We start from the raw sequence: 21,184 nt of genomic DNA on the forward strand, positions 1-21,184 counted from the left end.
GTAAACTTTTATGTGATTGCAGTAAAGGTAAGTTATTTGTAAATTTGTGTGATTAAAGCAAAGCTGAGTATTGCATACACTGATGCAATCAAGGCGAGTAACCTAACAATGTATCCCTAAGGATATCTGATAAGAGTAGGGTGCTCTAAAGATCCGTATAATTATGGTAGATGTCAGGCATGAAACTCTGTATATCAGTAGCACATGTGTATAGTAATAGACGTAAGACACTTAGCATTTTTGATATCACGGCTGAAACGGCGAGCATGTTTGGCGTGAAGGGGATTCGAACTCGCGACCCTCAGATTACGAGTCGAATGTCTTAACCACCTGGCCATGCCGGGCCCGCAAGTCTTGTAGATTTCTTATATTATAGGGTTTTGTAAATCTGTTTTCTTTTTCAACCTTAGCATTGAATTTTTATTCGATATATCTAAAATAACAAATGAAAATTTAATTATTAATGCGTCTATCTTTATAAATGATAAAATTTTCTTTGATTTGAGTGTACAAACAAACATGTCATGTTGGAGCAATAATCTCATAAAGAGTCAAATTACCCTTGTTTTTCTAGTATCAAAGGGCTAGACTGTTAGGACTAGAAACAACTGTATACGTACGTATATGTTTTTTCAGTGTATTGGTAGAAGTAGAAATGTTACAATTTGTACAATTATTTCCAATTTTCATACGTTACAGACACTTCCAAAACTACATTAACTTATTATGAAAAGTTGTAAGTGAAAAAATAAGTCTTACATGTGCATAGTGTGATGGATTTACTATTATATATCTATTTTAATATCGACGTTTGTTTAAGTTAAATTTGTATTTAGAAATGTTCGTAACTTATACTGTTAAATATGTATTGCGAAGTTTCTATTTACTAAAGTTGTAGAAGACTTTCAAGCGCAAGAATAAACAATATATGTATGTACATAAACGCTAGTAATCGTCACTATTGTTGTGCAAGCAGATATTTCTAGAAATTCTCCTCACACCTATAAAATTAACAAAAGCAACGCGGTAAGAAACAGTATAACTTGAATACAGTTGGTATATTATAAACCTCTGAAGCTATAATTGTGATTAACACTTATTAAGCGGAAACTTGAGATATTTGACTAGGAACGTTTATAAATTTCGAACTTTACAAACCATTTAACTTGAGCGCATTAATACCGGATGTTATTATTTTTACAAAGACATTGTATAATTCAGCTGTGAAAAATCGCGTGTGATCAGCGAAGAGCTAGTTAGCCCCTCGTTAAGTGAATTGTATGTATACCAACTAGAAATTAATTCACTTATCGTGAACCCCTGATAGGATATCAAGGATGTTCCGGATCAGAAAGAAAATTTAATACTATTTGCAAGTTTGTAAAACTTGTATATAAATCATTATTTCTAATAATTATTTGTTTGTTTGTTTTGAATGAAACAATCATTGGAAATGAGTTTGGATCCAAATGATCGATGAAACACACTATTAACTTGCAGTTAGATCCTAAAATACTTTCGTTATCCCAAAATATAACAAACTTAAGACAGTTTTTCTTTTTTTACAAAAAAAATGAAAGAAAACGCCTTTCATCACCTATGAAAATCAGTAAGGTAATATAATACACACACATACATATTCATGTATATATTTTAAATATATGTTATATGTATTAACATTTCAACCATCTGTAAGGATATACTATCCTTCCACCAGTAATACCAATGTTATAAATGTTAAATAATAATGACATAAATCAAATAAAAGAACGAAAAGAGTATTATACCTTGAAAATAAGTACGATTATCACAGTTAATCAAATTGTGCATACAGTAGATAGTTGATTGACCTGTAAATTTAAAACTAAGTACAATAAGCATAGTCTTCAGTGTAATGTCACACAGAAAGTTTCATTCTGGCGGAATTTATGAGAAATTAAAACATAGAGATTTATAATATCTTAACAAATTGCATATTTTGTCTTCATTCTATTATGCGACATTTAATCCATTCTATTCATAATGACGAAAAACTCGACATAATATTGCACTGATTAGATAGTATTTTCTCTCTTTTATAAGAAACTTAAAGTAACGGTAACATATTTGTTAATTTTCTAATGATATGTGTAAACTGGAGAATAACTTTAAAACACGTGAAATTTTATCTTAAGTTTATTCAGTATTTTAGGCTCTTATTTCAAGATTAACTTTCTATCAACAAAAAGAGATTTAAAGAAATGGACTTACCATGGGTAGAAGAAAAAACAAAACTAAACAACAACAACAAAAACGCCTATATCACGAAATCAAATATTGTCACCAAATAGGCAGTTCTTCGGAGAATTCAATCGAAGGTAATACGTAACAGGAAGAAAATATTGTTGGGAAGCAAATCTATATATATTCAGAAGTCAAATTACTTTTAATGCATAACATATTGGTCATAACACGTTCTAGATTTGAAAAAAAAAATTGACATACGATAAATATTTTTTCTATTTTTTACAGATAAATTACAGATGCCATGTACGTTTAAAGTAAACAACGTGTTAAATTTACGTTTAAATAAATTGATTTTGTTTTTTAAATCAACATGTATAGGAAATTTATTTTAGTAAAAACCGAAAGTTACTCTTGAGTTAAAAATAAACTAAGCTAATTTACGATCTCTGGTGTTCACATTTTAATAATATATTCTCAACGATATTTAAAGTTTATGAATATAAATCAACAGTTTTAACAGTCTTGTACACCTAGTAAATATTCTGGGAGTATAATATTGATATATAAACTTACTTCATACACACGTATGTTCATACATATATAAAATAATGTTACCTGGCATTAAAAATGACAAAAAGCAGTCTAAAAACGAAATAAACTTTTACCAGAGGATTTTAATCAAGTACAAAATGTATACATTTCTTTTTTTGTAACAGGTTTTTGCTTATAAGAATTTTTAAGATCCTTAAAAACTGTTTAAGTGTATTGTTATATTAGTGAATCTTTTTCTGTTTGATCATCGCAATACTTAACTCTAGACAAAAAACACTTATCCAAACCCTCACTGGAGCTAGAATCCTCCTCAAAGTCCAGTGGCCACGAGGATCTAAGATCCATTAAAATGTCTCTTCTAAAACTCCAGCGATTTCCAGCTCCACTGAGTTCAGGAGTCGATCTGGTATCACTAGGTGAGTCTAATCGGAGATTGGAAAGCTGTTTTTGAATTTCTTCCATTTCATCTTCGTTCAGTTTCAAGTGATAGCCAGTGTGAGCTTCATTCAACTCGCGCAAGTCTGGAAGCTTCAAAAACAGCTTCGGGTAAAGGACAGTGGTGTGGTCAGGCCCATAACGCCATAGCATATAGTTCTTTAACAAAATATAATATTTCTCCTGTTGTGCTGTGACTAGGTCTACATTTTCCAGGTCAGAGCGATCTGGAGACAAAAGAACTGTTACAAGAAGTAACATGATCGTTGGTTCGTCGGGACCCAACTCTTTAATCCCTTCATTAAATTTCATGTGTTTCTCAAATAGTGTGGGTGAGACTAGCTTCATGATGTCTTCAGCTTTCAACGTGGGTGAGTCTCTGTATAGCACCTTCTTACGATCTGGCCAACAACCACGCCTGTTATCAAACACATAGGCTCCACGAAGAAAACACATCTCCATGATGCCACTACGCAAGAGTACTTCCTGGTCTCTTTGTGGGATGTAGGAGAAACACTTCAGATTTTGCGCGAAATGAGAAAATTGTTTTATCACGGTGAAGAACATGTCGAGAATTTGTGTTCGACTTCTTTCACATGTCTGAAGCGTCAATTTATTAGTAAACGTAATAGTTTGGTAACTAATTTCGTAGGAATTAATTATCGTTTCTATGTTTTCCACATCATCCTCAGTTAGGTATTTTCCCAATTCACTAATATCTGGATCATAACCGCACACATTAATTTTCCGTGGAGGTTTTTCGGACTGTGATATACCTTGTTGCTGTTTTCTTTCCATTCGACTACGTAACAACTTCTGTCTCTCTTCGTCTGTCATCACCCACCCTTTCTCCATTCCGATTGACATACATTTCTGAAAGCGACAGTACTGGCAACATTTACGGGAAATGATATTAATTTCACATTTTTTTTCATATGGACAGTGAAAGTTCCTGTACCCTTCGTTCTGGACGGAGCGTCGGAAAAAAGCCTTACAGCTATCACAGGAGATCCCACCGAAATGATAACTTTTGGCTCGGTCCCCGCAAACACCACATGCTTTCTGTTGCTTCTTGAACAAACGATTTCCATGATCTACGGGTAACCTAATATTGCTTCTATTGTTTGAAGGCAGGCTCATTCCTGTAACAAGAGATCCAACAATCAAGCACAAAAGATCGTTATTGTTGGTTCGAGAAAGTATGAAAAATAAATTATTAAACAAAAAATAAATTTCGTTACGTTTGTGAAAAAGACAAGAGCTCCTAGAGTCAAAACAAGCTTTATTATTAGTGCTCCAAAACAACTGAAACAAAAAAGTACGAACACAGAATTATTACGATAGAAATGTTTAACATTGATATTACTCAGTTTAATACTTAATGTTTTGAAATAGTACTAGTTTGAAATCAGAGTGAATTACTTTTCAACTATATGGAAGCAATAATAATAGTAATAATTGAAATGGACACTGTAGAAGAAAAAGATAAAGATGACATTTTATAAACTATAATTATTCAATTTTCTTCTCAAATATACTTATTTTTTAAAAATAGAAACTTTTCATGGTAGTCTCTTATTTCAAAATCCAATGAATATTTCATACAAAGCAATTCTCAAATGGACAACGTGGTTTTCGAATAAGAGACCCCAAGACTGATGACTTAAACAAATCGAATTAAAGGTATGCAAGTAAGTAAAAACAAAATCCAACAAAGATAACAAGAGCCAGTTAGACCGTATTTACTTTGTTTAAAACAATAGTTGGTAATTTACAAGCAATTTTGAAAAAAAATTCACTTTAGAAAATGAGGTTTTCTACTTAAGATACGAGAGTGCTGGATGTTTATGATAAATATTTTTTAAATCTACATAAAATATAGTTTGGCTTCCTTTATTTACAAATGTATACCTATAAGTATACTTAATAACAGTGATTAATAATATACTTAAACTTGCTAACACAGCAAAAACTCAAATAAAACTGAATACATGATATGTAAGAGCATTTTAAAATACCGGTGTATGCCAGTATCAGCTACTGCTAAATGTGACAGCTTTTAAAATTGGTTGTAACAATATAGTTTCATTAGATCTCGTAATATTTAGTATCTTATTTGATTTTCCACCATACCTAATGTTAGAAATGAAAGGTACTACAAATAAAAGTTAATAGTTGTCCACAAATCGAGATGATGAACAAAAATGTGTTTGGTTTTAAAATCCTGTAAATTTTTATCTAAAAGCAAAATTAATGGAAAGCTTGGACTTACGACGCTCGATAAATTATAACCTTGTTAAAAATCTGTCCAGCAATTACAATTACGAGCTCAAATACTACTTAGTTTCAAACAATAAGGAATAGTGTTTCGTTATTAAATATTTGTATACAGGTATGTTTCTTATAATACGTCTTATCTCTTCGGTGATGGTTTGTATGACCCTGTAAAAGTGTTCCACGAGTATGAAATACGAACGTATGTTAACCATATCTGATAGAAGCTGATATTTTGTCTGATAATTGTTAGTGTTGTAATAATAGTCATTTTTACTTAGTCGTTAGCTAGAGGCAAGCTAATGTCTAAGGAGTGTAAAAGATAAATATTCTATACTGTCTACAAAATAACACTAGCTTTCGTCTTTAATGCAATGCTCCATAATTTATTGAGAGCTTTCTAAGTAAAGGAATACAATGGAGACGTTTATTTGGTTTCGTGTATTCTGATAACATTGTAAACACAAATAATCTTAAATTTCTAAGTGCTGCTACTTTTGGTCTGTTTATAGGTACTTAAACATAACAAGGTATAGCACACGTTTTATTTTACATTTAGTGATGCTTGTGACACTAACCATAGTCATACATATCTACTTAGTAACAAGACATCATAATACTCTATATACAAAATTCCAAAGAAAACTTAACACTAAAGTGCTCCTAGTGTTAAGCTGTATGAAAGCAAAACATTCCCACAATGAGAAGAAAACGCCCACAAAACGTGAGCTTAAATTGTTTACTGTATATTCTTCATACACACGAGTTAATGAAAATGACTTTATATTAAGCAGTAAAGTCATCTAAAACGTTAATACCTCAATGCTTCAGTAATTTTATAGCAAAGAGAACCAACGTTTGCGTTTGTATTACAATGGCTCATGTTAATGTTAAACGAAATTTGTGTAGTTACAAAACTTAGTTTTTAATCTAACTCCATCTGGAAAAAAATTTCTACTAAGTTATTTTTACATAATTCTGGTTTGTTTTGTTCTTAAGCTTAAACTTAAGACAGAATTGGCTATCTGTACTGTGTCCATCGTAGGTATCGAACTCCGAAAATTAGTGTTATAAGCCCTAAAGTTTACCGTTGATCCAATGAGGTTTAAGTAATTATCAAATTAATGTAAGATGACACTGTTACTCACTTTATGCGAAAGCAATTCCACGAAGACGTCTGATATAAATATGACATATATTCAATAAAATAAACCATTGCGTAGCTAGTGTACCCCGATATTCCAGCAGTAAGTCTACGGAGTTACAACGCTAAAATCTGGTGTTCGATTCCCCTCCGTGGACTCAGCAGCTAGCCCGATATGGGTTTGGTATAAGAAAACACACACGCGCAAAGGTCGTCAAAAATGAATGCGCAAATTCTACCATCTCAACCTATACCTATACGTATCTGAACTAAATAAATTTTGCAATTTTTAGTCAACCAAAACTGAGATTATTTATGAAATTAATTCTTGGCGTATTTATAGGTTAATTATTGGTAAACATCAGTTAGGTTAAGAAATTCTAATATACAGTAAAGCTAGTAAGTATTGGTAACACTATGTTTCAACAATGACTTCTATGTCATGTTGCTTAGCAACAAAAGTGTAACCTAACATTGTTTTTAGTTCACATACTGAAAGTACAAAAGTACAAATCTAGAAAAAATATTTGTTGATTTTTTAACTTAGAGTCACTGTTGATTAAAGCGATTTGTTTTATTGTTGAAAATTGATGATATAACAAAAATAACTTAATTCAAAAATGATTTAAATTTAAAATTGAATCAGTTTTATGCATTTGGCACAAAGGTAGGTAATATCACATTACATCTTTACTTTAGGTTTATTATACGAACATTTACTACATTTATAAAGTTTTACGGCACCTCCTACAAAGCCTCTACCACCCTCGTCACTAAAATCTTAATGGGTTTGTTTTTTGAATTTCACACAAAGCTACTCGAGGGCTATCTGTGCTAGCCGTCCATAATTTAGTAGTGTAAGACTAGAGGAAAGGCAGCTAGTCATCACCACCCACCGCCAACTCTTGGGCTATTATTTTACCAACGAATAGTGGGATTGACCGTCACATTATAACGCCCCCACGGCTGGGAGGGCGAGTATGTTTGGCGCGACGGGGATGCGATCCCGCGACCTTCATATTACGAGTCGCACGCCTTAACACGCTTGGCCATGCCGGGCCAATCTTAATGGGAAAACAGTAATTAAACTATTCTACCTCGATAAATTCATTTCGGTGACGCGACACACACACTGAATTTTACATAGGTTAGCTACTTTGTATAAAGTTTATGTATATTAAAAACAGATAACAAGTGTCATTTTCCTAAGAAAATACCTTCCTTTTATTTAAAATACCAAGATCTATCTCACGGAAATATGTCATACAATGCTCTCATCGCTGATTGTAACAAATTTACTAATATATATTTGTTTTAAAATCTGTATATGTTTCAGTTTAATATATACTTATAAATCCCTATAACTTGTATTGTGAAATATTTACTGCGAAATTCTCGCCTATTCAATAAATTTGTAGAAAATTTTCGAGCTTAAGAATCAACAATGTTGTATATAAATACCAGTATTGTTGTCAAACGATCTTTTGAGTGTGTTTTTCTTATAGCAAAGCCACAAAGGGCTATCTTCTCAGCCCACCGAAGGGAATCGAACCCTGATTTTAGCGTTGTAAATCCGGAGACATACCGCTGTACTAGCGAGAGGCGATCTTTTAAGAGCCTCGCATAAAGTTTGTAAATTAACGCGCTAAGAAACAGTTTTCACAATATTGTTCATCTGCTAGAGTCAGTACACTATAAACCTCGGAAGCTATAATTGTGATAAACGCTTATTAATCAGAAAACTACATATTTGACCAAGAACGTTTATAGATGTGGAACATTATAAACCAATTTCTGGTTTCTTCATAGAATTAACTTAGAACGTTAGATTTTTTTACGAGAACATTAGATATCTATCTCTTTCTGTGAAACGTCAACTTACAAACTAGGTGAGACCAGCCAAGAATAGAGCCAGTTAGAAGTGTACCTGTGTATTAACATAAAATTAATTTCCTTTCCCTGAACCGTCGCTAAATGATTCAGTTCTAGACCAGATAGAAGACTCCGTGCTGTTTTTAAATTTGTAAAACTGTTGTACATTGATTATTATTTGTAATAACCGTTATTATAAATTGTATTATTTTTTGTATAGTAAAATGAATTTGTGTTAAGAGAGAAAATTATGTGTATCAAACTCGTTGACAAATATCATAAATTTGATACATATCGACACTCATTTAAATTCTAAGTTAGAATTTCAACTATTTGAGGTCGTAATACGTAACGTAGTAACATAATAAGTGGAAAACTCGTTCGAGATGAATTATAATACGTAACAACGCTGTCTGGTTGGAAGACAATAACCTATCCCAAAATAATGGTTAGTTTTAGTTGACAGTCACCTATTACAGAAATTCGGCTTAATGCTTTCACTGCTGAATCTTATTTAGGTCACCCAGAGAGAAAATAGTAAGTGTTCGGACTTAGAACACTTAAATCCTTGGTTTGTTTTTCTGCTGTAGGCATAGTAGATAGTTTAATGTGGCTTTGCTCTAAAACTAACACATTCTCATTTAGAACACAGAAACCTGTTACATAAATACGGTTTAATGTTTTGCCTGTTGGCTTTTATTTAAATGACAAGAATCTATTTCGGAAATACAATTGTTTGTTTGTTTAGAATTAACCACAAAGCTACACAATGGGCTATCTGTGTTCTGCCCACCATGGGTATCGAAACCAGGTTTTTAACAGCGTGACTCCACAGACTTACAGCTGATTCCTAATTAGAACAAGGGGATTCATTCAAGTAATACTATTGATAGAAAAAATGATACACATCTTGAAAAGTTTGGACCACGATAATGCTATAATTATTCAAGAGATTTATTTGAGCATTGCTTAGAATGGTTAATATTTTATTAAAAAAGGCATAGATCGATATGTTTTTGCATAATTGTTTAGTTTAAAAACCAATAAAATTTATAAATTACAAAGATGTAATTTGTGTGCTGAAACAAAATAAAGGTCCCTATATCTTTAGGGTGGTTTTCGTCATATATTCTTCAAAATGTCAATCTTTTCAAAGCTCTCCTCCTTCAAACGTAACTTATTTATCCCGACAACTTAGAGCATGACCAGTTAAATGAACCTGATATTTCACTGAAACATTTGAGATATTTCGCTTTCGTCTTTACAAGTTTTTAATGTTTGTTTCTACGACTTTTAAGTGTTTAACACCCGTTTGAATTAGTGTTTCGCCCAAGTAGTTTCTTTTTTTTTTTTTTTTAATTTCGCGCAAACTGATACACTGGAGGGGAAACAACAAGTCAAGGGAACTCATCCCCAGCTCTTGGTATGTTAGAATTGAATAATTAGATTGATGATTATTCTTGTAAAGTACACCCATCATAAAATGCAGAGCACGATTTTGAGGCAACAGGACAGAGGTCATAGACACTCGTATTCACAGTCAGACCTTGCTTGACCAGAAAGGAAAATTATACTTTGTAAGCACATATACTGGAACTACATACGCGAGTTACCAGCTTTTTAGGCATGTAGTATTCGTGTAAATATACAATGGATACCTTTAAGGCTAAGAAATAAAGTATTATGAAATCAGGCCACAGTAGTTCACAAAATGTGTACAAGAATTTTCAAAAAGACAGTGAGAGTATACATTATTTTATGTATTTAGTACAGTTTGATAAAAGAAAGATTGTATTGTATATTACACAGAAAAAAGTATCAATAATAAAGTAAGGGACGATGGATGAATCTACAGTGAATTAGAACAAATAAAAAGTTAGCTAATTGGTAAAGAAATATCTGACCTATTTCTTGTTTGTTTGTTTGTTTGCTTTTGAATTTCGCAAAAACTACATGGTGGCTATCTGTGCTAGCCGTCCCTAATTTAGCAGTGTAAGACTAGAGGAAAGACAGCTAGTCATCACCACCCACCGCCAACTATTGGGCTTCTATTTTACCAACGAATAATGAGATTGACAGCACATTATAACGCCTTACGGCTGAAAGGGCGAGCAAGTTTGGTGTGACGGGAATTTGAGCCCGAGACCCTCAAATTACGAGTCGAGTGCCTTAACCACTTCGCCATGCTGGGCCCGATATATTTCTCCGAGATTTTACAGGATGCGTGAAAATGTTTGGTGGTTAATAAGGAGGAATGCAGTAAGGACCTATCCGGTTGACAGAGGGTTAACATGAGTTTCTACTGTATGAAATATTTCAGAATCAATAAATAAATACCAAACTATCCCCTCTTTCTTTCTTCATAGTCAGAAAATTTGTTAATTATACAAAGTGATCGACTGAAATAACATGTTCAAAAACAAATGTAAGTGAACCATTAGTTTCCACACCTACGTTGTTTTGTTTGTTTGTTTTTTCACGTTAAATTCATCTGTCTAAATATTTCTAGAAACCATTTTTAACCAAAATAGAAATGCAGTTTAAAATAAAATTTCCCAATAAATAATAACAAGTACATGCAGTAATCCCACACACATTTTTATAGAAGTATTTCTTACCATAAAAATGTTCCATCCAAAAGATCTATAAAGCTCCAACCTCATTCTTAGAACATCTCAAAGGATACCTAGCTTATCTTGAACATGATTCCTCATATTTTCTGAAGGTAGATGAATAGCTGAAACTTAGCAGAAAAAATGAGAAAAACTGGGATCAAAAACAAGGTAAATGCGTGGAAGCTTCTAAAAGGGAAAAGCAGTATTACGTGAAGAAAGCCTTCTTTTATATATAATCTTCTTCTAAGTATTTTAGAAAGTTTCAGTGACCGTTTCAACTGAATGAGTTGATGCCATAAAGTTTACACGAGAAAGTACCTCTAGCAGGATTAAAATGGTATAAGAAAGATTAACCTCTTAAAAATAAATTTTGACAAACTTGGGCAAAGAATTTTGAAGGCAATTTAAAGTAAATAATCTAACTATAAAAATGAAATCTATGTAGATATTGAAATATAACAGACAACATGTATTATTTTCCTCGCAATTCTTTTTTTTTAAATCTGTCGGATTTTAATGTACAAGCTGCTCAAAGAAACTGATAACTTATATAAATTGAAATTACTCTAACAGATATAATTACTTCCATGAACATTCTCAAACTATTCACGAGTATTTGATAAACATGTTTTTATTTAGTTACACAAAAATTTTATGACTCAATATTAAAAACTTAACAAGTTGAATTATAGGCAACAAAGAGAGATCTTAATTATTCGCTTTTCAGACCCTTGATTAATTTGTTAAATGGTGTACTTCTAGGCGGACGATTCATTATAAAGAGAAGTAAATCAAAAACCGTCGAGGCATGGATAAGTATAGAATATATTTTTCAAATTATAGTTAGCGTTAGTAGTTACTCGAAATTTTCATATATTTAAACACAATGACAAAGAAACTCGGAGTATGTACATATATACACATCTGTGTGTGTGTAAGTATTGTATTACTCAGAGTTCTGAAAATGAAAGTTATCAATTTTGTAAAACAATGTAAATATACCACCGTTAATAGTTATGCTTTTCTATAAATCATAAAACGACTAAAATCTATTTTAAATAATAGAACAGTAAACAACTGGAGTGAGGTATTTGTAAATCAAACTGGTTAATCAAAAATACCTTAATATGATACACTTGCAATGAAAGAATAGACGAAATAAAAATCGTTTTTTTTCTTTAACAAAAACATATTACTTTCTTACAATAGAGCATTCATTTTATTTTTTCAATAGCTATCAAACATATTGTTAATGGTTAAGTTCATGACAATTTAATATACATAACAAACAGTAGGTTTCCGGACTGGTTTGGTGAGAACACAGTCCGCTTTTAACAATAAACATGGATATAATCAGAAAATGTAATATTTTTGTTTAAAGAAATAAAATCTGTATTTCCTAACGACATTAATTACAGACTATGAATAATCGGAACATTTATACCACACTTACTCTTATGCGAATAGTACGCGTATACTCAATATTTTAGCTATCAATGTAATTTAGTTCATTTTCACGTGAATCTTAATAGTTTTCTTTACAACTAGTAATTGTTGAATAATGCGCTGACCCTTACGATTGCTTAAAATTAGTCTCATGATGAACGACACAGTCATAGATAATGAATAACAACATATTTATTGGACTTTTGGAATACACACATTTCACCTTTAGTATGTTCATATAGTAAACACAAAATTGAAGATTCAAATAATAACCTTAATACTGAATAAAAGGTTCGATATTATGATAAACATTTGTAAGGGAAATGTTAAAACTCAAAGTGGAGTAAGATTGGGAAAAAACAATTAGTCAGACAGAATATAACGTCAACCCACACTGAAAAAAATCAGTAAAAACATTTATATATATTTAAAGGGAAATAGTTAAGACAACCTTAATTCAACGGCTTTGCTTTATTATTCAAGCTTAAAGATGTAATGTTTGTAAATAATGTGTATGTAGCATAAGTTTTCAAACTACTGGTCTAATAAGGGGTAAGTTTCGTAATGCAACATATTTTTATATAATTCCAATCAACATTTTACTATACAATAAACATTTATGTGTAATAGATTGTAGGAAACATTTTAGATAATAAAGCAGGATAAAAGTTGTGTCTAACTTTTGAGAACTTGGAGATAAATGGTTAGTTGTAATGAATTAGCTATACAATATTTCCGAGAGAAAGTGTTCGTTGTACTTAAAACTTAAATAATGTGAGAACAGTGTTCATATATTTTGACTAAAGCTCATTGTTACACAAATACAGTAGCATAATTAAAATACGGGAATCCCCTTGTATAAATACTCAATGCACAGTAAATTATTTTCGTATTACAAGACTGATATACGGTTCTGAATATTAAAATCTACTGTAGCTATAAACTTAGAGCCCGGCATGGCCAAACGTGTTAAGGCGTGCGACTCGTAATCTGAGGGTCGCGGGTTCGCATCCTCGTCACCCCAAACATGCTCGCCCTTTCAGCCGTGGGGGGCGTTATAATTTGACGGTCAATCCCACTTTTCGTTGGCAAAAGAGTAGCCCAAGAGTTGGCGGTGGATGGTGATGACTAGCTGCCTTCCCTCTAGTCTTACACTGCTAAATTAGGGACGGCTAGCACAGATAACCCTCGAGTAGCCTTGTGCGAAATTCAAAAACACAAAAACAAACAATCAAAACGGAATAGAAATATGTGATTTACTTTTTGCAATGAGACAACAATACCAAACTAGAATTTTTTTTTTACTTTAATAGTACACATTACTTACGATGCTTCAATAACTAGATAGTTGGATGTATCCAAACGTTTTATTGTGAAGCCATCGTAATTGAACCGTTTTGAAATTATGCATGATTTATTAGTAAATGCAGGGGTGCAGGTATAGGAAGAGATAAGCATTAGTAGATGCAAAAGTAAAGGTAATTAGAGACAAGTTTGAAGAGATCCGAAAATGGAGATCCTAAGAGATAAGGAGTGGGAATTTTAAAGTAAAGCATTTCAAGGTGTATATATATATTTCGATGACCAAACTGAATTATTAACATATGTGCAACAAATATCAACGGCTACTGTTTATTTGTTTTCGGATTTTAATCATGTTGATTGCACACTAATGCAAATGTTATTAATGTTTTATGCTATGGTAAGCAGCGTGAACAATAATAACAAAAACTGTTTTTGGGGGGTTTTATAGGAACTAAATTATTCGTTTACTTCAGTTTCATTAAATATTATTGTTTATGGAATTTTGTTTGACAAAGCTTTCATGTTACACTTATCAAAATTATTTGATTAATTGGCTTAGTATATGAAATTGGAACTAGCCTGACTTTACTAATTCGGTCAAACGTTAATCGGATTACAGCCGAAAACACCGTGAAACTATGAAAATGATGATTCAAAGGATACTTATTAATAGAGGCTTTACTCTTCTGGTGAGTTAATCTATGATATGAGGTGTTAATTAATACGTTTGATATAAAAATTGGCATCGCTATTTTACTGTAATATAGTAAAGGTAAGTATATTCACATAAATGGGTTCTTACATAAAACAGAAGTGATAATTTTTAATAGCGATTATATTTTTGCATAAATGAATAATTAACTGGGTTGAAAGCCAGGAATAAAATTTAACAGACAATGTAAGGTGAATATTTCAAATATTTTATGCCTTAAAATATATTTGTTGTTTCTTCCAAGCTAAATGTGTTAGAGCATGGTAGTTTGATAAATAATTTATTTAGTAACTATAAGTAAATGAAAGCGTGCTTTGTTCTACTATTCCTGAAATTATTACTTGCACTATCTTAAATTCAATGGATATATTTATTTCGATTTTATTTGTTATTGCTTTTGTCAATTTTAAAAGATAAAAACGTGTTACCTACAAATCTATGGATTAACCAAATCCACGAGCTGGAGCCAAATGCAGAGTTAACACGTTCGTCAAACATCTACTTTCGCCAGGTGTGTCCACAGCTTCCAGAAGACAGAGGCAGAGAAACCAAATTTTCTATCTAGAGACATAAATGCTAGGAAATCAACACGTGTCTGATGCTGTGATGTAATTAAGAAATGTTAAAAAAATTAAATGTACTTTAGTTGAATTTCCAAGAAATATAAATAGGTTTATCACTGATTTACTTATTTTAAAATGTTTATTCAATATAGCTTACTTCGAAACATTTCGTAAAGATAGTTTATAACGTGATCTATATATAGATTTATAATTATTAGCGCTAAGTGTAATTCCCAGCATGATTTTTAATGGTAGTTTCTACATTTTCTTGTGCCACCGATATCTTTTTAGTAATAATTTTTTTCTAATTTATTATTTTAAACTTTTCTACGTATTATTTAAATCCTAATTGAAATTCCCTGTCAGTATTAATAGTGTTCTGAAACTTTATCAATTTGTATAGTAAACACATGTATACTTTCATGGATTTTGTCTGCAACTCTACCCAATTCATACACAACTTTAATTTCTTTAGAAAATTAAGGGAAATGTGATTCTTGCATTAAACTAATGGTGTAATGCTAATTTAGTAACTTTATCAATTTACGATTTCTTCTTCTGGCAAAGAAGACAAACTTCACCCGCTAATACGTGTTTATACCTGTTCTAAGCCTATTCTTTATCTCTGAGATAATTTAAAATTCACTTATATATTTGGAATATTTTTTATAATTTTGTGAAGAATGTTTTTAAAAGATTAAATATAGCTAGTGGCTATAATTTAGCCTTCTCTGATTTATTAATTTATATACACTATCTTATTCTTATTAGTTCCTGACATGGATTGCTTTATGATTAAGACTTTTATCTCAAACCTGTTGAACATGGAAGCGGCAAACACCTTCACCGAATATGTTTACTCTTTCAGCCACGAGATTTTGTAACATGATGGTCTGAAACCACTATTTCTTGGTTGAGAGCAAGCAATCATTTCACAGTGTGTGGTGTTGACTAGCAGCCTTTCCTCTAATCTATAATTTTAAAATTAGGGACAACTAGCGCACATAGCTCTCTAGTAACTTTGCGCGAAATTCAACAAAGAAACAAATTTACTTTCATATAAATATCCATACCTGTTTTTTTTAAATTCTGGAAACAGTTGCACAATGAACAACTGAGCATTCACCCCAAATAACTTTTGGAACTTAAACATCCATATATAAAACTTCTGTTATGAAATGTTTGTTTATATTTTATAATATTTTCCAAAATTCGTTATTTTAAATATATTTGACGATTTATTTTCCTTCCAATAATACAGTGGTAAGTTTACAGACTTACGAGACCAGATATTAGGTGTTGATACCCGTGATGGACAGAACACACATAGTACATTGTGTTTAGTTTGTGCTTATCAACAAACAAACAAACTAATTTCCAACCGGTTGAATTTTCTCTCATTTAACATTACATATTCCTGTGTGCGTGACAAGAACATAAAATGCTTTGTAGAAAATAATTTTGAGATTGTTCTAGATTTCAGTTCTAAATTTAAACTTTTAAATGTTTATCGGACCTTCCTACTTTGATAAACTTATTAGTTCATGTGATTCGAAACCCGAACGATTCGAGGCCTGACTGATATTCAAAACTATCTTTCCTATTTTTGAATCATATCGTAATTGTTTTTATTTTATTTTATCTTAAATATCTATAAATATTTTGATTTTATTTACATTAATAAAATTCATTGTATTATCATACTTAAGATCTTTAAATACCTGCTCCAAGCATAAGTAATGCTCACCTAAACCTTTATTTTTACCCCAAACTCGTTGTATTCGACTTCACTAATTCTAAAACCTGCTCTTAATTTTTTCAGAACGTTTTGCACACGCACAAACATACACACATGTATATATAAGAAATTTTGTAAGGTTGAATACGAAAAATTTGTCCTTTTTTTAAATAAAGCACAAGGGCTATATAAAAAACTAATCTAAAACATATATACTATGTTAAGACTAATGGTTAGTATTATGGCAAAGTTATCGTTATAGGAAAAAATAAATAAATAAACATCAAACCTATGCTTTCTCCAAACTTATAATGTATTACTATGATTTAAAAATAAAAAACTTTCTTACAAAATCTTCGTAAATCAAAAATAACTGATCTCCTAAGTGAAATCAGAGCACAAATGAATAGTGTTATCCATAATATTTACTGATCTTAGCGACATCTACCCACCAGAATGTCTTTATAAAATGTTTTCTTAAACTCCTTTCTGATCTATCGACTACTTCTTGAACATTTTTATCACATAAAATATTTGAAGTATTAATACAAGCACTTACATGGTACTCCAAAGACTTAGAATCTCTTTACATATTTAAGAAAACCTAAACATTTTGTTTTACTAAGAAGCTTTTATGTTGAATTTTCCAGAAGGCGTATGATGTCTTATAAAACCTCGTTGATAAACACGAGATCTGATGAAACAAACACAGAATATAGAATAAAACCAGAATAGGTTGTCACGTTGGTGCAAGTCAAAATCCGAAAAAAAGTACTATAACTAACTCCAATGTTTATGTTCAGCAACTAACGAGACAAATCAACTTCTCGTGCTTTCGTTGTGCCATTGTTATTCACATCTCTGTAATCTGACTGAGAAGTTTTAGAAGAAACAGACTAACCATACAAAGATAAATTGTTAGGAATGCGTGGTGCTCGAACAATTTTCTGACATCAGTGTTTCGTGTACCTGCTATTGGCAAATGGTTTAAAATTTCCTCTCAGTCAACCAATGAGCAAATAACATTCAAGTACCAGTGGTATTCTGGCATGTTACCGATTTGACGTTTCCCCAAGGACGTCCACTAGGGCAAGCGTCCTTCGGTGGAATGCATCGGTGACTCCTGACAAACCGACAAGGTCCACCTGGACCCAAAACCCTCGGAATACGACTTATCAAAAATGCTATTTTTTATTACCGCTATTGGTGTGAAGGTTTGATATTTTGCTATAAATCGTCAGGTTCGTGTTCACACGTTAGTGTTTTATCATTATTCGCAATGTACCAGAAATCAAATTACAAATTTGTTGTTTTCTTTCGTCCCTGCGTGCTTATTTATCTTACGAAGCAATGTGTCATTCGTTACATCAGTAGAATAATGAAAATATTTTAAAAATTATTTAGTGAGATTTATAACTGCCTGTGTTGAAGTATAAAATATGTAAACTTATTTGTTTGTTGTTAAGCGCAAAACTACACAATGAGCTATCTGTGCTCTGCCTGTTTGTGTTTTAGAATTCCGTGCAAAGCTACTCGAGGGCTATCTGGCTAGCCGTCCCTAATTTAGCAGTGTAAGACTAGAGGGAAGGCAGCTAGTCATCACCACCCACCACAAACTCTTGGGATACTCTTTTACAAACGAATAGTGGGATTGACCGCCACATTATATCGCCCCTACGACTGAAAGGGCGAGCATGTTTGGTATGACGTGGATTCAAACCTGCGACCCTCGGATTACGAGTCGAACGCCTTAACCCACCTGGCTATGCCGGGCGTGCTCTGTCTACCACGGCTATAAAAATCAGATTTCTAGTGGTGTCGGTCTGCAGACATTCCGCTTTGCCGCAGGGGGGGAGGACAAATGCATATGTTGATACATCTATGAATGATTTCTGTAAAAATTAGATTAGTTTCACAGACAAAGAGACATAAATTACGGTAAAAAAACGCAATAGAAACATTAGAATATACAGTATCAAGACTTATGTCTGATAAGTGTGGTACTCTTAGCAGTAGTAATGCACTAAGATATTTAATCTTTATCCGCAAACCTCACATGTGAAGTTAAATGCAATTTCATTGGAGAAGATATGGGCGTTCAAACTGAATTACCTTTCACTATCTGCAGTCTGTTGTAAGAAGATGATTGGTCCTAATGAAGCAAAAAGGCAACAAAATATAACCAATAGCTGGATTGACTGTCACAGTATAACGCCCCCACGTCTGAAAGGGCGAGCATCTTTGGTGTAACGAGGATTCGAACCTGCAACCTTCAGATTGCGAGTAGAATATTATAACCACCTGGCCATGCCGGGTCGCCTAAAACATTAACTCCAGCTGTCGTAATTATCATGCAATTGAGCTTGACAAAGAAAACAAAAAGAAACTCTCATTAAAAGATGCTTAATAAGATGTGGTTTCCTTCCTGCAGTTGTAACCGCTTCTGTTCTTTATAACATGCCGTAACAAATTCTTAAATAGTATACTAAGGAATTTGGTTCCGCTATTCGTAATAACAAACTGACATAAAGCATTTCGGTTTTATTTATCCGTGATGATCTTATATGATAAAAGCCATGCTGTCATAAACTTGAACTTTTTTTATTTTACGAAGCCAAGTAGCTGTGCACTTTGGATCACCAATGCACTTACTAATCAGGTTCCACAATCTGTCCGCTTTGAAAATTATTTAAACTTTAAATTTTTTTCTCGCGCTACTTGACAAGGAACATGGAATAGGGCATACGTATATTTGAGTAATTGAGGTCATTTAAATAACAAATTCACCAGTCAGATGAAATATAGTCTATTTAACATAGAAGAATAGGCATAACGTTTCTATTTTTTTCTGCCTTCGTATATAGATGAATGATTTAATAAATCAAAAGTAAGCCAATATGTAATACTTCAAAATGAAGCGAGAAAATCTGTCATAGACATTTAACTTGAAGAACAAAATACTATAATATTTGATATTCAAAGCATTATTCATATCTTTATATAAAAATAAATAGCTCGTTCTATCTGTGTAATATATGAAGTGGTGAAGTCTAAAAAAGTTTATTGTTGTTTTTTTAAATATAATATTTCTTGGTCTACTTATAACTTTACTTCATCTTTAGATAAATTAAAACATTTTGTATATTGCTAAGCACCCAATGGACAAAGTGTTAAATTTAACGGAGTTGTAGAACTGCTCCATGCAGCCATATCTTCTTATATTAATATAACTGACTAAAATAGGAGAAACGACTCATATTTATTACATTTTATGAAAAAATTAATTATCCAAAACTGTTTAACCCTCTTGCCCTTTACCCTTCATATCATAATGTTTTCGTAAATCCTGTTATTCAAAGACATGATGCTTTCTTGAAGTACTAATATGATAACATACATTTAACACTATCGTTGTGAATCAGATGATTCCTGGAGACTCAACACCACCAGGGAAACCAAGCATCACCCTAAGGATCCAACACCACCATAGCGGTATCAAGAATCAACTGCCAGGATAACAAATATTATAGAGGATTTTCAAAGCCGCAACCTATTGGACGTTTTGAAAGGAATAGATTACAACCAACAGTTTTAGGGTACTTACATTACATGACCCTGCAAGTTCAACATTTTTTATTTTATTACAATAAACAAAATTTAACATAAAGCTATGTTATTTTATTCTACTGAAACAGTATTAGATAATTCGTTTTCTATAAAATTCAATGTTTTTTTTTTTTTCAAATGTGTTATTTTAGTCAGTTATGTTAATATAGTAAAGTATGAATGCCGAGGGGGAGAACAATTCCCCACAAGGTATTTGTCCCGGGGCAACTGCAGGTTATCGTTTAATTTTTAGTTATAAACGCTAAATGAGATGCTTTTCAGCAACGTGACCTACAACTCTTTTCAGGCAATTAATATTTAATATTATAAAACGTCAGAAAACTTTTAAACTGACTTGACTGATGTTTACTGAAAACAGTCGAAAATTTCTACATTAAATAAATATTAATGTCAAACTATCGTTTTTCAAACACAACCAGAACTATTTTGGACCAAGATAAATTTAAGTTATTTATAAACATATACATTTTATGAAAAATATCCTACTTGGAAATTGCTCAAAATAGCTATTTTTTTAAATATCTTTTATATGAAATTACACTACTTCGTTTTTCGAGTTAAACATTACTAATTTTAGAAAGTTCTAGAAAAAAGTGTAATAAAGCATTGTGAAAAAAATTGTAGTTTTTCATAAATTAAATTACGGCAAAAAAGGAGATTGTTTACTGATGTGTC

At 31.9% G+C, this 21,184-nt stretch overlaps 1 protein-coding gene across 1 annotated transcript; it reads right to left on the reverse strand.

The window, feature by feature from the left end:
* Positions 1-2,957: 2,957 nt before the first annotated feature.
* LOC143238027 (vitamin D3 receptor-like) lies at positions 2,958-17,817 on the reverse strand. Its single transcript, XM_076477915.1, has 4 exons — positions 17,442-17,817; positions 15,014-15,142; positions 11,122-11,246; positions 2,958-4,355 (listed from the first exon to the last, which is right to left on the reverse strand). Exons 3-4 carry the CDS (start codon positions 11,135-11,137, stop codon positions 2,995-2,997), a joined length of 1,377 nt encoding a protein of 458 aa, XP_076334030.1. The 5' UTR covers positions 11,138-11,246; positions 15,014-15,142; positions 17,442-17,817; the 3' UTR covers positions 2,958-2,994.
* Between the last annotated feature and the right edge of the window lie 3,367 nt (positions 17,818-21,184).

This window comes from Tachypleus tridentatus, chromosome 13 (genome assembly GCF_004210375.1).
Source record: "Tachypleus tridentatus isolate NWPU-2018 chromosome 13, ASM421037v1, whole genome shotgun sequence".
Classification (NCBI taxonomy): Eukaryota; Metazoa; Arthropoda; class Merostomata; order Xiphosura; family Limulidae; genus Tachypleus; species Tachypleus tridentatus.